Below are 16451 nucleotides of genomic sequence, written 5' to 3'. Positions count from 1 at the left end.
TTTGAAAATATTTCAATTGGTTCATCGTTTCGCGACTAGTCCGATTCGGGACGGATATCGGGATTAAGATTTTAAACCCTTCTCAAAGACGATAATTAAACACATGCTCTTATCTCACCTGCTCAGTTTCCTAATGTCAACTAAACTATCATTATTTGATGGATAAAACACGCTTTAATGGCATCAAGATCATCATCCATTGATATCATCCCACGTGGCAGTACAGCCTATCCTGTTACAATAACCGGAAGAGTCACTAATTTGGATAAAACTCAATGGTGTGTGATTAGCCCCAACACCATATTGATTATAATATTAATATTGAAGAAACATTTGATAATTTACGTTGAATACTATATTGATTAGGAACCATCACCATTTCCTATTATTGTTTGCGGGAAACAATACGTAGGTTATTGACTCGGAGTCGAGAAAAGCTCGGTTTTTAATTTAAATTAATTGTTTTTGTGAGCGTGAACTTTGAAAAGTATGCCAAACATAAATTTAAAATTCAATAACATATCTCAATTCAAAATGTCGAACTTTGATTAGAATTTGTAAAATTTGAAAACTCATAGGAGAACAAAGAAAGTAGGTGCATGAAAAGTATTTTACTCCAAATAATTTATTCCTTGTTGTGAAAAGAAAAGAAAATATTATTACATGTATTGTTTACATTGACTCACAAATCTAGATTTTTTACGTAAATTATGTGCAAATATTCTCATAAATTCTTTGTCATGGATTTTAATTTTAATTTTCATAAATTCCACTATTAATTCAGTTGACCGTCGTGTCATTTGATTGCCAGTAGATAATTGAAGTCAAACATATGAAATAACATATTCATAATGTTCAAATTTCATAAAACTAATCATTTTCTATTCTTTCACGAGAAAAATATTTCTTTCCATTAATAAAAAATATCACAGTGCTAAATTACACAACAGACAATTTTAATTTAATAGGTGGATAATATCACAATTATAAATTCCCATTAAATAAAGAAAAATAAAATGAAAATTCCATTTAAGTTAATAATAATCTATCGTATATTCGGCGCCGTAATTTCGCGTTCATTATTAATTATGAGTATCTCAAAAATTTGATACGGCAAATTAAGTTAAACATTGCATCTGGCATTGCCGAATTTTTCAAAAGCTGGAATGACAATGAAGCGGCTTTTAATTTTAGACTTACCATAATTTTAAACTTATCATTCTTATCATCTATTTGTTTATTATTAGATTAATTCGAAATCAGTAATAACAACTATTATTAATTTTTTTATCCATTAATTTCAAATACGTTATATATATATATATATATATATATATATATATATATAAAAGAGCAAGGTTATAGTTACAACTTTTTTTCTTACAACCTCTTACAATCATATCTTATCACCGTAGATTTCTGTCAATCAACGGTTATCATTTTAGCAAATTAAACTCATTAATTAATTATTAATTCACATTAAATGATAACCGTTGATTGACGAAAATCAACGGTGATAAGATATGGTTGTAAGAGGTTGTAAAAAAAAAGGTTGTAAGTATAACTAATAAATTATAACTATTAGAATCATTAGTTGGATTATATTTAACCGTTAATTTTCACTACCAACTCAACTGTTGACAAAAAACTGTTCTAATAAATTGTAAGTATAACTAAAAAAAGGTTGTAACTATAACTAATAAATTAAAAAAGGTTGAATCATTAATTAGTATACTTACTTTTACTACTAACTCAACTGTTGATTTTTGTCAATTTAACCATTCTAATTTATTGAATTATATTTATTAATTAATCACTAAATTCTAATAAATTATAACTATTAGAATCATTAGATTAGTGTAAGTCAATAGTTAGCAGTAAGAAATAGTAAGAAAAAAAAAAGTACTAAGTATAAGGGGCGATTATACTTACTACTAAAAAGTTTTACAACTATTACTACTAAATTAATCACCGTTGATTTCTGTATTCTAACAATTATAATTGTATATATAAACTAAGAGGTTTGTATTCATGTGACCACAAAAAAATTTCCTACACACACAACATTTTGTAGGACCTGCATGTTTTGAAGAAGAAAAAAAAAAAACTACGGCACGCAAAAAGAATCTCTATAACATAACACAATCATTTTTTCTACGACATAACTCTTATAAAACCCATAAACTAACTTCCCACAAATCCAAAAGTTTTAACCTTAAATTACAAGATTGGTCTTACATAAACTAAGTACCCACTAATCCAAAAGTTTTAACCTTAACTACAAGATTGGTCTTAAGTGGAGACATTGGTGGAAATAGCAAAATGGGAAGTGGAAATAGCGTTTCGGAAGAGTTGCAAGTTTTGAAGTTTGAACTGTGGCTCTATCCCGCTCACTCACGCTCCTCCTTCTCCCCTTATAACAGCCACTCTATTTCCTCTCTTTTTCGGACCACACTCTCTCTCTCTTCTAGACCTTGCCATTGCAAAGGTAAACTTAGCTCACTCTCTCTCTCTCTCTCTTTCTTTTATTTTTTATTTTCTTTCTGGAACTTTACTTTGTTGTCCTCTGATGTTGAATGCGTTAATTTTATGTTTTGCTTTGGTTTGTGTTGGTGTATAGATCTGGAATTGAGCTGCATTACTTTGTATCTAGATAAATTGTGCTCGTTTTTTTTCTTTTATGCTTCAAGCAACGAGAGTCTAAGGACATGGGATTTCATGCGGATTTTGTGAATTCTTTTTTTTTTCTCTCGTTGAATTTAGAGTGTACGCAGAATAAAATGAAAATGCTTGGTCGTTGTTCGTGAGAATTTTGAATGTGTTCGGATTGGAGCGTGAATAACTTACTTTTCTTAAAATCATGGTTGTAAAAATGATTTTTCGAGCATTGATTTCATACATTTTGTTTGCGAGCTTTCACTTTTGACTAAGCATGGGAAATTAAACAATTCATTTTATTTTCTGTTTTCAATGATTTGCTTAATGTCTGATATATCTTGATAAATCAAATTCAAGACAGAAAAAAAAAATAATGGTATCTGTTATCAGCCATTGATGTTATCCCTTGCTAAAGAGCATTGGTTCACCACTAATAAGTAACCATGATAGTTATCACCCTACAAGTTGTCAGATACAGGTCGGAGTATATGCGAGTCCAAAACATAAATTTTTAAATTGAAGATGATTTCAAGATATATTTAAATTGGACTTGTTGATGTGATACAATTAGCTTTCATTTTTAAGCTTTTCATTAGGTATAATTGTATGGAGATCGGGGATGCCCGAGCTGTTCCTACAAGTAAATATCAAGAACAGGATGTTTGAAGAGTACCTTAATCTGTGCGATTGATACATTAGATAGACAGAGGAAAGATTTAAAAAGATGAAGCCCATTGTTGAACATAACATATATGATATATCATGCCATTCTTCTTTTACTGCAGCGTCAAGGCTTTGTTTTGTTGGTTTGTTTGCATCTCAGGCACTGTTATTATTATTGCTGTTATCTTACGGAAATTTGGTCTTTGAAGAACAGGTATGATCAAGATTTTCATTTAAAGCAATTGGGTTGCTCTTCTTCGAGGCACGCACAATGAATAAAGTAAATACAGTTTGTGCCAAAGACGAAGAGCGTCCACTCCGAATCACTAGAGCAAGGGCTAGAGCCTTGGGAGGGATTCCCCCCTACTCAAGACCACCGTCCTTTAAAAATGAACAAAAAAACGCACTTCGAGTAAATCCAAAAAGGGCAGCTTCCGAGAACAAAAATTCTGAGGTTGTTCCTGCTATTCTTCAGCCTAAGAAAAGGGCAGTGTTCACAGATGTAACAAACATCTGCGCAAAATCACATGATAAGTCTATTAAAGCATCAAAAGTTCTGGTAAGCATGAAACACTCACTTTGTCATCAAATGCAGATTTCAAACTGTCAATATTTTATAATTCTAGTAATAAGGGAAGTAAACTTTTGTTTCCGTGATTTATTCTCATTTTAAAATGCAAAAACATCTGATTCATTGTCATTTATTTCCTCACGATAAATGATTTTCATAATTTATCTAAGCTGCAAATTCGTCTGCATATAACTATCCATTACGTAGGCAAGAGGAGTTAATAAGAAGAAAAAAACAAAGCTAGCTTCAGGTGTCTCCATTGAAGTTTCGTCATCAAAAGAGGATCTTAAAGCAAAGTTAGCTGAAGAATTATTCACCGTAAGGACGGTAGAATCAAATGATGCAGTTGCTGCAGCAACTTTGGAGGATGAAGAGCCAGCAGGACATTGTATGTCCAATAGCACAAGAGAACATGTTACAGCAGACACCAAGCTTTCAATGGAAAACTCCGAAAAATCTGATGAACACTTGAGCTCTCCAAGCAAAGGTTTTTCAAATAATCTCATATGTCACTACTAGTATGCAACAGACTTTAGGTATATAACACGTCATACTAAATTACTAATTGTACAGATGAAATTTATGCAACTCTATGGTTGAACATACAAAGCACGAAATGCTACTGGACATAGAAGTTATTGAGCTTCTTACCTGACGAACAAAAATATGTTTTGTTGCTTATATATTTCTTAATTAATTGAACCGTATTTCTTATAATTATTAGTTGGTGACTGCAAATTCTATTATTATTATAGAGGGAACTTTCAAGTTCATGGAGTTACAATGTTATATGATTGCCCTTTTGATAACACATAAAAAGAAGTTACTAGATGCCGCAAGTTCACTAGAAAGATAATATCTTAGAAGTTAGCATCCCGTAATTACTGTTTTGTTGTCTTGATTGGATTGTGCGGAAATAGATATGGCTTGTGAGAAGCTAGGAGCCTCAGATTGCAAGGCCATTGTGGACATTGACTCAGAGTTAAAGGATCCTCAAGTTTGGAGTTCTTATGCCCCTGATATATACAACAATATTCGGGTCACAGAGGTTTGTGATGTAGTAATGTGCTTTTTTTTTTCCCGAGAGTTGCTACTATTGTATTTGTTTATGTGACTGGTGACAATTTCAGTTGCTTCTGTTAAACAATGTTATGAGGTAAACCTCAACTGCTTCTGCTATGTCTGCTATTGTCCCGGTTTGACTACATTATAAAATTATAATAAGATTCTTTCAGTGTATAGCATCCGCTGTAGTGTAATCAAGTATTCTTGGATAGCAGAGAGATTTTGTTTAGTAACAATATAATATGATTATAATACCAATATTGCTGCATAAAAAAACTTTACAAAGTAATACTATTTTAGTGCTAAGTAAAGAGAAGCATAGTTAGGTTCACTAAAAAAAGTTGATGGTAAGTTTTGGTGAAATCTCTCCAGCTTGATAGGAGACCATTAACCAACTACATGGATAAGTTGCAGCAAGATACTACTCCAAGCATGCGCGGAATTCTGATTGATTGGCTTGTGGAGGTTAGTCTGGACTGGCATTATGTACATTTCTATACCTGAGGACATTTTAGCTTTTCCTTTTCGTCGCTATAATCTTTTCATTGAATTCTCATCTACTGCCTTTGAATCGAAACGTAGTTGAATCATTGAATGATAGGATACTGACAATGAGCTGAATATGTATAGCTCATTATCAGGTTCCTGCTATAGTCATGTTTGAAATGCACAATCTCAAATTACTGCTTATTGAGTTGGCCATCAAGTTTTGGTTGTGGGTTTGCTGAAGGTTTCCTGTATCCTCTTTCAGGTTTCTGAGGAATATAAGTTGGTTCCAAACACTCTTTACCTGACAGTGAACCTCATTGATCGGTTTCTCTCAACAAGTTTGATTCAGAAACAAAGGCTCCAGTTGCTTGGTGTTACTTGCATGCTGATTGCATCGTAAGTACCATACTTTGTAACGGTCCTGATTAAGATGCAAATTCCCCAAGCTCAAAGACTTCTTGATGCTTCTCTTTGAACTCTGAACTAGGGAGGGCATCAATGCTTTCAAAATAATAGTTGATAATGACAATCGGTTTATCATCCTCTGTCTAGTATGGTGATGATTGTTATTATTTTTCATTGTCCCTTATATATTTATTTTAAGGGCTTTATTAATCTCATGCAATAGGAGAGAACTCTCTTATACAATAGAGATAATCATGTGTGGGATCCACCCACTATAGAAAAAGAATAAAAGAATAAAAGAATAAAAAAGTAACACGGAAATCGATGTATGTGTAGGAGAGAATTTTTCTCTCCTACAACATAAGAGTATATTTTCCCTTATTTTAATCGTTGTTCTTTTTGTTTTGAATGATACAATGGTGGCACTAAGATTCGAACTTATGACTTCATGCAAACCACCCAATCCCCTCACTACTAAACCAATCCCAATGGCTTTTTACTTGTTCTTGGAGTTGTATGGGTTGATAATTTTACATATTTTTCATAATATAATTTTGTTCTCATTATTTTCTTTATATTTTTACAAGCCTTTGAGCAGTGGTAAAATTGCTCATTTGTGATCGAAAGGTCATGGATTTGAATTTAAAAAATAGTCTCTTTGTAAAACTGTAAGAGTAAAATTGTGTATAATTTGACCCTCTCCCCTAGCTTTATAAAGTTGGGGAACCTTGTGCGATGGAATTTGTCCTTTTGTACTCTATCTTGTTTTGTAACAAGCTAGTAATGAAACTTTCTTTGGACATTAATAAATCTATAATAAACTTCTAATTTTATTCACGAAAACCTTGATCTTTGATGCATTTGGGGATGCTGATAAGTGACAATGTAAAATATCATATCTATTTTTTTCTATATCATTCGGTCTAAGACGTTTCTTTTCTTTCATGTCTTTAAGAAAGTACGAAGAGATTTGTGCTCCTCAAGTGGAGGAATTTTGCTTCATCACAGATAATACATACACAAAAGAAGAGGTATAGTATTTGGTTGTATAGCTTTTTTCAAGTAGTATTCATGATGACTGATGTATAAAATACCTAATCAGTGCATTTGACAGGTATTGAAAATGGAACGTGAAGTACTAAACCTTTTGCGTTTTCAATTATCTGTTCCCACAACCAAAACATTTCTCAGGTATGTACTACATATTTATATCCACGTTTTGTTGGGAAATGCCACTTAGTTAAAACTTCATTGAACTATGACGACCTTCACCTTATCTTGGCCTTCAGGAGATTCATCCAAGCAGCACAATGTTCTTACAAGGTACTATAGTTGTTATCCACAATTTAACTTCAGAAGGGATTCTATTATGCTGAGAGGAACAATGCAAATCAATTTGGTCAACTTTATCCTTTTATACAGGTTCCTCGTGTTGAACTGGAATTCCTGGCAAATTATTTAGCGGAGCTTACTCTTGTTGAATACAGATTCTTGCAGTTTCTACCTTCTCTTATAGCTGCATCTGCTCTATTCCTTGCCAGATGGACCCTCAACCAGTCAGAACATCCATGGGTATGAACTGTTTACTACCTAATTTCAAGTTGACTATTCACCCCTGTTTAGACGTAAATAAATTTAAAAAAGTCACGTGTATTTATTTGCAGAATCCAACTCTGGAGCACTATACAAACTACAAAGCTTCAGAGCTCAAAACTGTTGTTTTAGCGCTGAAAGATCTGCAACTTAATACCAAAGGGTGTCCCCTGAATGCTATACGTGAGAAATATAAACAAGAGAAGGTTAGAAATGGGCACATAATATTACGAGCTCTTATTCTTTTTTCAGTTTGACTAAGTTTTTAACTCCTCTAGTCACACACCAGAATCACTATATATCACTAAACATACATAATATTATTATACGCTTCAGAAGAACGTTTTTTCCGGGGCCCCTTTTTGTAAATATAAAACGTGTCCAATTTGGAATATTTGTAATTGTATAATTCTTTAGAAAACGGGGTATTGAAGGATTTCCAATTCAGCTTTCTTTAACCTATTTTCCATCGGATTAAAGTATATGAACCGGCAAAATAATGTGCCTGTCCTTAGCTTTACTGAAAAAGGTCTTGAGATAATTACTTGACAGTGACTCTTGCTTCCTGTGACAGTTCAATTGTGTGGCAAAGCTGTCTCCAAAACCTGTGCAGTCACTCTTCCAGGTTCAAGTGTAAATTAAGCATCTCTAAAGACTAAGGATGACTTCGGAATTTCTGGTACAGTGATCGTAATATTATCATCGGTTGTGATATATTTTACCTTTTAAATTTTGTTATTAATCCCCACTTATAACATGTAAGATGGTTTAGGGTTTAATTGGGAGTGGTAACGGGTAAGATGGTATCAAATTCTGGTTCGTCCTATTTGCAAAAAAAAAAATTCTGGTTCGTCCAGATCTCCTTGTAACGTGAGATTGTTACATGATGGCAGTGAGTTGAAGTACTAAGGTTGCCAATAATGCAACAAAGCCATGTAGCTGTTTTTAAGATTACTTCTGTACCGAAACGTTAGTGTGTAATAAAAATTACATACAGTTGATTTTTATTTCTTCTAGTCTTTTACAACATGCACTTTTCCATTTGCTGCAATGAGTGATAATTCATAAACTCTAGGCAAGCTTCAAAAGGATTTAACGTGAATGGCAAAATTTTGTCATAGATGTTCAGGATTGGTTATACAAATACTCTATCTTAGTTTGAATTCCTCCACATGGAGATGCTTAAACCATGCACTCTATATATAAATAATAGTAATTATCTTGTCGTTTAATTTCAATCTTGAAGTATTGAACTTTGAACCAATTGTGTAAAGTAAAAAATGTAATACATGTTGACTGCTATAAAGAAAGGGCTCTTTCACCCATATGAGGTTTTTATCCCATTAATTTTTTAAACTGGTATTTAATTCACGGTATTTATTAATAGGGGTCATTGAGTGATGCGAGGGGACCAATGGTACTGAGTGCCTCAACTCTCCCCCACGCGTCACTCACACATTCTTTTATTTTTTTATATTTTTTTAATTGAGTGACGACCCTTCTCCTGGGACACTCATAGAATTGTGGCACAATCTCATTAATCTCGTTATTGTAAAACTTCGAAAAGTCATAACTTTTGACTCGGGTATCCAAATCAGATGATTTTTTTTTTAAATTTTACATAACTTTTTGAGATCTACGCAATGACATTTTATTTGACATATTTTATCTTTCACAAACAAATTTTATCTCTTCATTTAGCACAATCCTATAAGTGCTCCAGGAGAGGGGACGTAACTCAATTGAAAAAAAAAAAAATGTGTGAGTGACACAAAGGGAGAGTCACAGCACTCAGTGACACTGGGTCTCTCTCGCTTCACTAAATGACCTCCATTGATAAATATTATGAATCAAATACCATATTAATAAATTAAAATCTCAAAAAATCCCGATCGATCAAAGAGCCATAAAGAAAGCTGTGTTAAAAAAAGAAAAATCTTTCCAGGAATTGAGACCTACCCAGTTCGAGTGGGAAGAAAAAGAGAAAAGAAAAAAATGTACCGGGACCAAGGAACTATTGTAAGTCCAGCCTTTTCTTTTGACCCAAAAGAAAAAGAAACTTTGGGACAAAGACCATATTGTAATTTTTTAAGCAAAAATTTATCGGATTGTCATGTCAGAATTATTTTTTGTCAAAATGCCATGTCACAATCTCGCGGGTCTGACAAGCGGAAATGAACTGGACACGTGGCAGCGTCTGAATGGTCAACCATTCTAGCTAAGCAGCCCAGCGCGAATGACAGAATGTTGACACGTGGCAGAAGTACAGGCAAGTGCAGAGAATGCCTGTGTACTTCTGCCACGTGTCAGTATTCTGTCATTCGCGCTGAGCTGCTTAGCTAGAATGGTTGACTATTCAGACGCTGTCACGTGTCCAGTTCATTCTCGCTTGTCAGACCAGCGGAATTGTGACGTGGCATTTTGGCAAAAAAAAATTTTGGCATGACAATCCGATAAATTTTTATTGAAAGGGTGTCAGTTTGGTCAATGTCCCATGAATCAATCGCAGGGCTCCGAAACTCCTAAATTTTCACTTTACGGTTATTTATATCTTCGAAGCAGCAATTTTACAAAGCAATAAAAAAAGATAATTGAAGTGTAGTTGTAATGAAGCGAATAACAACAACTGTAGTCAGATATTGTCAACTGTCAAAATGCGTATTTAGATTCTTTTGTGTGTGTGTTGGGGGGATCTTTTTAATAAGCTCCCTGCCAATATTTCACTGGGTGCTCCATTTCTAATAATGAAAAAGTTTTTTTTTATTTATGTTCTTATCTTCTTTTTAAATTACTTCTCAATTCTTTTTTCTTTTCTTTTTTGGTTAGGGCTCACAAACTCCGGGCCTACTATAAATAAGCTCGTGTTAGGTGGGAAAAGCACCATTTTAAAATTTTTGAGCAAAAGAATTGTCCAGTTAAAGTTGATTGAATAAGTTTTTTTCAAAGTAATGCAGTCAAACATGTCACATATGCTGACGGGACTAGTCTCATCACTGACACTGACGGGACTCGTGCCACGTCAGCGCCATGTAGGCAGTTTTGTTACCATAAAACTTCAGAAGACCATAACTTGAGACTCGGGTATCCAAATCAGATGAATTTTTTTTTTGATTTCACATAACTTTTCGAGATCTACGCAATGACATCTCATTTAACATATTTTATCTCTCACAAACATAATTTGAATTGGTAACAATTGTACCACAATCACGCGTTTAAATTCAAAAGATCTTCAAATTATGTTTGTGAGAGATAGAATATGTTAAATGAGATGTCATTGCGTAGATCTCGAAAAGTTATGTGAAATCAAAAAAAAAATCATCTGATTTGGATACCCGAATCACAAGTTATGACCTTCCGAAGTTTTACGATAATGAGACTGCCTATGTGGTGCTGACGTGGCACGAGTCCCGTTAGCATATGTGACATGTTTGACTGCATTACTTTGGAAAAACTTATCCAATCAACTTTAACTGAGCAATTTTTTTGCTCAAAAATTTTAAAATGGTGCTTTAACCCGTGTTGGGCGGGGGGTACCTTGTTTTTAACTCACAATTGTGAGGTAGCAGACACATTAGAACAAGGTTTAAAGAATAAAAACTCGACCTTGATCCCGTAAAAATAAAAATAATTACTAGTAACCATGTACTATATAATTATTTAATTAATTCCGTAATTGCAATGCCTGTATAGCAAATCCTTCTTGGTTATTCTCCAAGGTCCAAGCTCACTTGTTACATAGTATGGGCGCGTGCAGCAGATTTTCTTAGAGAGAAAATGATTTGATCAGCTGCAAGGTCCTTCTCATCACTCTTATAAGGAGGAGGTAAATTGCTACCATACATTCCCAATCAAAAGTATGTTACAAGTTACAACATCCGGCTGCCAGAAGCATCAAAAGCATATATATAGGACCCAAAAAAGAAACTACTCACAGTAACAGCCATTTACCACTTTTCTTGTGGTTTTCCACCATAAGAGGAGGAAAGAGATAAAGATTGGGGGGGGTCTGAGATACATAATACATACATACATTTTCAGGTTATCAAATTGGAGACACTAAAACAGCAGTATTTCCAATTACAGGCTGAAGACTGGCTACTTGCTCTAGTTGTTTCCAAGCTTCCTTTCGCTTCTCAGCTGCTGAGCTTAGCATTGCTTCTTCGTCCTTAAACTGAGAATGACAAGACAAGAACAGCTTCTCATCCATCTCCATGAACATCTTTCTAACATTATGAGTTAAGTTGAGCACTGCCTGGTTCCAGTGGCTTTGACAATTCCTCTCTAAAGCTGGATATATGATGGGCAGGATCACCTGACGGTTGTGAGCAATCAAGTTCACTATATGGTCGTTGTTCCATAAGAAATGGGCTCTTTCAGCTACCTGAAATAATCCATGTTCAATAATAATAATAAAAAAAAACATATGTTTTAGCAATCAACAAGCATTTTGAACGAAACAACTGAGATAGAGAAAAAATGCAGCAATGAAATCATTGATTCAAAAAAGGCAAGAAAGGCAGCTGCCATTCCGAAGTGGAGGTTCAAGGAACTTGGAAATATACTTCAAGAAAATATGGAGAGCTGAGCTTTAAAGAAACAAGAAAAACTACTTTCACATCCTATCAGTAACCCATGACCCAAAATTAATGCAATCAAAAGAAGCACCTAAATACAAGAATCCCTCAACAAAAGTTGCAACAAGTTTTGACTTTGAACCTGAACCAAAGCATTATGGCGTAAAGGAAAACCTCTGCATAAATGGAAGTTTAGTGACTCACATCCAACCAATATATGGGACTCATGGTCCTACATCAATTCCATTAAGGACGGATAAACCAGGCTATGATACCTGCTGACATTGAGGAGAGCCCACTCCTAAAAGCCAGGTTACTATGAGGGACAAGGCCAAACCCATGTTCACAGGGCTCCCCAATTTGCACATAGGAGTTAGGGTCGATTATATGTAACCTTATCTTTGTATTTTTGCAAAGAGACTGTTACTACGAGGGGAATGCCTTCAATTTAAATGGGAGTTTGTGTCTCAGACCAAGCAAATAAGGGACTCGCTTCAATCTCCCTGGTGTGGATGAACTGCTGTTTCCAACCCAATGAGACTGACACATGCGCAAAAGTCCCATATGGTGTGAAACATGGAACACCCGATTTAAAGCAGAGGCTCTCCTCTACATGTTAGAGAGACTATAAGAGGGTCTTCGCTAGTTTGCTTAATAATCTACTGCAGAAATATGACTGTAAAAGCAAATCATAGAGCACCATGCAAGCTATAGTTATAGGGCATGGATTTCATTCATTCCTATAAGAAAATAACATAGCACTACGTAGATAGTGAGGATTTACTAAAAGGATTCACTATATGTGCATAAAATATGTACATTTCTACCTGAAAGTGCGAACTGTTAATGCAGCATCCAATTCGCCAAAACAATGGGACCATGACCCTCTGGAACTCTACCATGTTAATTGCTTCCAAAATTTCTTCAAGTTCACCCAGGAACATTACCTCTTTCTGACTATTTGTTATTGGCCAATATTTTAACAAACCCCTTATCACAATGCTCCCCAATTTGGGCTCCTTCTCTATAAACTGCGTAACACAGTAGGACAAATGCTGGAAGTAGACCCCCATAGATTTTGGCTTGTGCAAGGGGATCAAAACTCTCCACAAGAAGATTTTGTGTTCCTCTTTCAAGGGCAAAGCAAACCCGCTGATTACGCTCCCATAAATCTCCAATAACTCAGCAATCCCATTGAGTTTCTCAGTCTCAAACACAAACCTATAAAACAAGTTGTTAATAGATTTTCGAATATAGGGTCTATGCACCATGAACTTCCCATAAACCCTATGCAGAATTGTCTTCAAGCAGTCTCTTTCCCTAGGATCCTCCGAATCAAACAACTCCAACAACCTTAAAATAAACGAATGGTCGATATACTTCTTGGCCACCTTGACATCAAGGCACGAAGAAGTAATAAATTTAAGCAGCAATTCATACACAAGCTGCAAATGTGGCCAAGCAGGATCAAACGTTGGCTCATCATCATCATTCTCACCACCACGGTTCGACCCATAATTTGGCGGGAAAACTCGAAATAGATTAATAGCACACATTTTACACATAGCAAGAATTGCAGGTTCACCAAACCTTACGGACCCAGCAGAAGCCACAAAATCAACAAGTTCAACCAAAGTTCGCCTCTTCACATCTTTCTCCACCGTATCCTTACCGGGGTCAGTGAAATCGAACGTGACGCAACAAAGGCTCAACTTGCTCATAAACAGGTTCATCTTCTCCGAGCTCGGAACATCCTTGAACGGCACCAACGGTTCAATCAATGACACGGTGCTCGCCGGAAAAACCGCCGACGAGGAAGTTCGTTTCGCGGAGTTGGTTCGACCCGAGGAGCTGCCGGCATTTGACCGGTTGTTTCTACCGGCGGCGCGCGGCGAATCCTCCCGGGAGGAGCTCGAGCGTGACGAGTCACCGCGGCATGACTCGTCCGAGTCGGGTTTCGATGTCTTGCGAGGAAGTTTACTGAGGAATTGCTTGAGCATGGCGACCCAGTAGCTGAAAGCGATAAATTTCGAAGCTTTAGATGGAACCCATGAAAGAACAAAATCAATGTAACCCAAAAAACGTTGATTTCTTCTTCTACAAGAGCATTGAAAGGGAACAATGAGGAAGAAACAGGATGAGAAACCCTAGATCTCAGTCATGGAAGCAAGCGAAAATTCCCAGCAATGTGAGAGAAACCGCATGAGATTGAGATGGAGATTTTAAATGGGACGAGGGAAATTTGCGATTTTGCAGCACTCATTGGTGAAAAATCAAATCTTTAAGATTGTGGGTGACAGCCAAAAGAGGAAGAGAAAGGGAAAGAGAAAATGCAAATGCATTACAAAAAGGGTAGAGAGTAATTAACATTAAAAACCCGCCATTTCTGATTTTTCTCGGGAATAAAGAAAAGAGAAAAGGAAATTGTGGTTGAATTTATTAGAAAAGAGAGGGTTGCGCAAATCAAAAAAAGAGGGAATGTGATATTTGCAGATCAGGAAGTTTTCCGGTGTGATTTTGGGCAATGAAACCCTCTGAGTCTGAGCTGTTTCTTCGTGTTGTTAATGAATAATGTGATCCAATCCAACTCCATGGAACTAAAAAATAAACAAAAGAGAAAAAAAGTACAATGAGGCAATGTGCCGGTTTTAACTTCTTTTCCCTTGTCTGTGGATAAAATAATCAAATAGTGATAATGGCACTTATTACATTGTATTGGCATATATGATATATTTAAGGGAATAATGTTTTATACATGATAATTTTATTTTATATACACATATTAAAATATCTGTATTTCATATGAGGAGAAGATAAAAAAATACTCAATAGATGCAGTTCAGTTGGTTCCTTGGCGCTGAGTTAGTAGGGTTGGACATGTGTTCGATTCTCGCTGAATGCATTCTTGGGGAGGGGGCTGAACCTTTAGCCATCACTGACCCCGCACTCCGGATTAGTCCCATAGCCGGCTCAAAGAGTCGAAGCTTGTGGGGATACCGGAGGGAGCCAACTCGTCTCAAAGAGGTAATTAGGGTGGGGTAACTCCAAAAAAATAAATAAATAAATAAACATGTGGCCCATATATATTTATATGCGTAGAAAATAAATTTTATTTATTACAAAATAAGAAACAATAATATCTATATTTAATTGGCACGGTGGACTTACCATAATATTGTGTTTTATTTTATTTTATTTTGAGATGCATTTGCGGAAGGAGTGGATTTTGGACAGAAAACTCGTGTAACGGAGCGTATGTAATAAAGGAAAATGTCAGGACAGTAAAGTAAGCCTGTAAAACTATGGACATGACAGCTTCATACGCGTGTCTGTGCAGATGCATTACGCCTGTATTTTTTAAAGGAGTTGGGTAATTCGTTACACAGATCCGAAAATTATTAAATTACCGATAGATAGTATGTATTTTTAAGAATTTTGGGTATTAACAGATAATAATTATTCGTTCAAATATATTTAAACAGTTTAATCAAATGCTAATATATATATATATATATATATATATATATATATATATATTGGGAAAAACATTTCTCAAGCAGATTGAGATAAGTTTATCTTCGGCTATCTTAAAATTACGTCGTTTTATTTATTTATTTTCTTATATTAATTGATTCATCTTTAAATAGTTATGATTCTCTTTTTCTCTCTCTTCTTTTATCTCTATTGATCCATCTTTGTACGGTTATGATTTACTAGTCGGAGATAAGATTATCTCAAGCAGCTTGAGAAACGATAAGCTCATATATATTATACAAGTAGAAATTGAATGCATAACTTAATATAAGCTACCTAAATCTCTTATCACTATACCAATTCAGTATACCAATACTAATAATTTTATTTATTTATTTGTATTATATATGCTTCTGTTATTAAGTTTGATTCTCTCATGTATTTATTATGTCTTTTTAACAATTAAGTACAGGCTAGTAATTAGTATGAAACTAATTTTAAAAAGATGTCATAAGTTCAAGTAATAATTACAATTTATTCGAGTGAAAGGAAAGAAAATTTGAGTGTCTAAATCCATAAAAGTAGTATACACATTTATTATCTTTGTTATTATTTCGGGATGACTCCAACTCTTTAGCTCGCATAAGGCTGATTTAGACTTCCCACGATCTAACCGTCTAAGACATGAGCCCACCAACCCCGGACGTGAGGTGTGTGACCCATGATCCTGTAGCCCATTTCTTCACCCGCAATCATCACTTGCCGCACTCTAGGACCACTCCTCCCCCCTCCCCCAAATTACTATCTAGGGAGCAGTATAAACACTCGAACAATACTTCTAAAGGGGCCAAATCACCCACATTGTGTTTCGGAGCACTCACCATTCCCGTAAACACACATACACACCTCCTTTGAGTTTTTCCATTGGGCTTTACCTTGAATGTTAATCTTTTCAT

At 35.1% G+C, this 16451-nt stretch overlaps 2 protein-coding genes across 3 annotated transcripts; one reads left to right on the top strand and one right to left on the bottom strand.

The window, feature by feature from the left end:
• The first annotated feature begins 3592 nt into the window (after positions 1-3592).
• Positions 3593-8081, top strand: LOC133291940 (cyclin-A2-2-like). Its single transcript, XM_061490297.1, has 11 exons — positions 3593-3880; positions 4100-4379; positions 4813-4940; positions 5330-5422; positions 5709-5842; positions 6807-6882; positions 6966-7042; positions 7141-7174; positions 7274-7423; positions 7516-7650; positions 8019-8081. Exons 1-11 carry the CDS (start codon positions 3593-3595, stop codon positions 8079-8081), a joined length of 1458 nt encoding a protein of 485 aa, XP_061346281.1.
• A 3311-nt stretch (positions 8082-11392) lies between these two features.
• LOC133291939 (serine/threonine protein phosphatase 2A 57 kDa regulatory subunit B' kappa isoform-like) lies at positions 11393-14158 on the bottom strand. 2 transcript variants are annotated; one of them, XM_061490295.1, is made up of 3 exons: positions 13963-14021; positions 12849-13932; positions 11393-11828 (listed from the first exon to the last, which is right to left on the bottom strand). In XM_061490295.1, the coding sequence occupies exons 1-3, from the start codon at positions 14019-14021 to the stop codon at positions 11490-11492; spliced, it is 1482 nt and encodes a 493-aa protein (XP_061346279.1). In that variant the 3' UTR covers positions 11393-11489. The 2 variants fall into 2 exon arrangements, with proteins under 2 accessions (XP_061346279.1, XP_061346280.1); XM_061490296.1 differs by having other exon boundaries at positions 12849-14158.
• Positions 14159-16451: the final 2293 nt, after the last annotated feature.

This window comes from Gastrolobium bilobum, unplaced genomic scaffold (genome assembly GCF_033153095.1).
Source record: "Gastrolobium bilobum isolate Gb01-03AN ecotype WA unplaced genomic scaffold, APGP_CSIRO_Gbil_v1 utg8480, whole genome shotgun sequence".
Classification (NCBI taxonomy): Eukaryota; Viridiplantae; Streptophyta; class Magnoliopsida; order Fabales; family Fabaceae; genus Gastrolobium; species Gastrolobium bilobum.
This window is presented reverse-complemented; position numbering and strand designations above follow the sequence as displayed.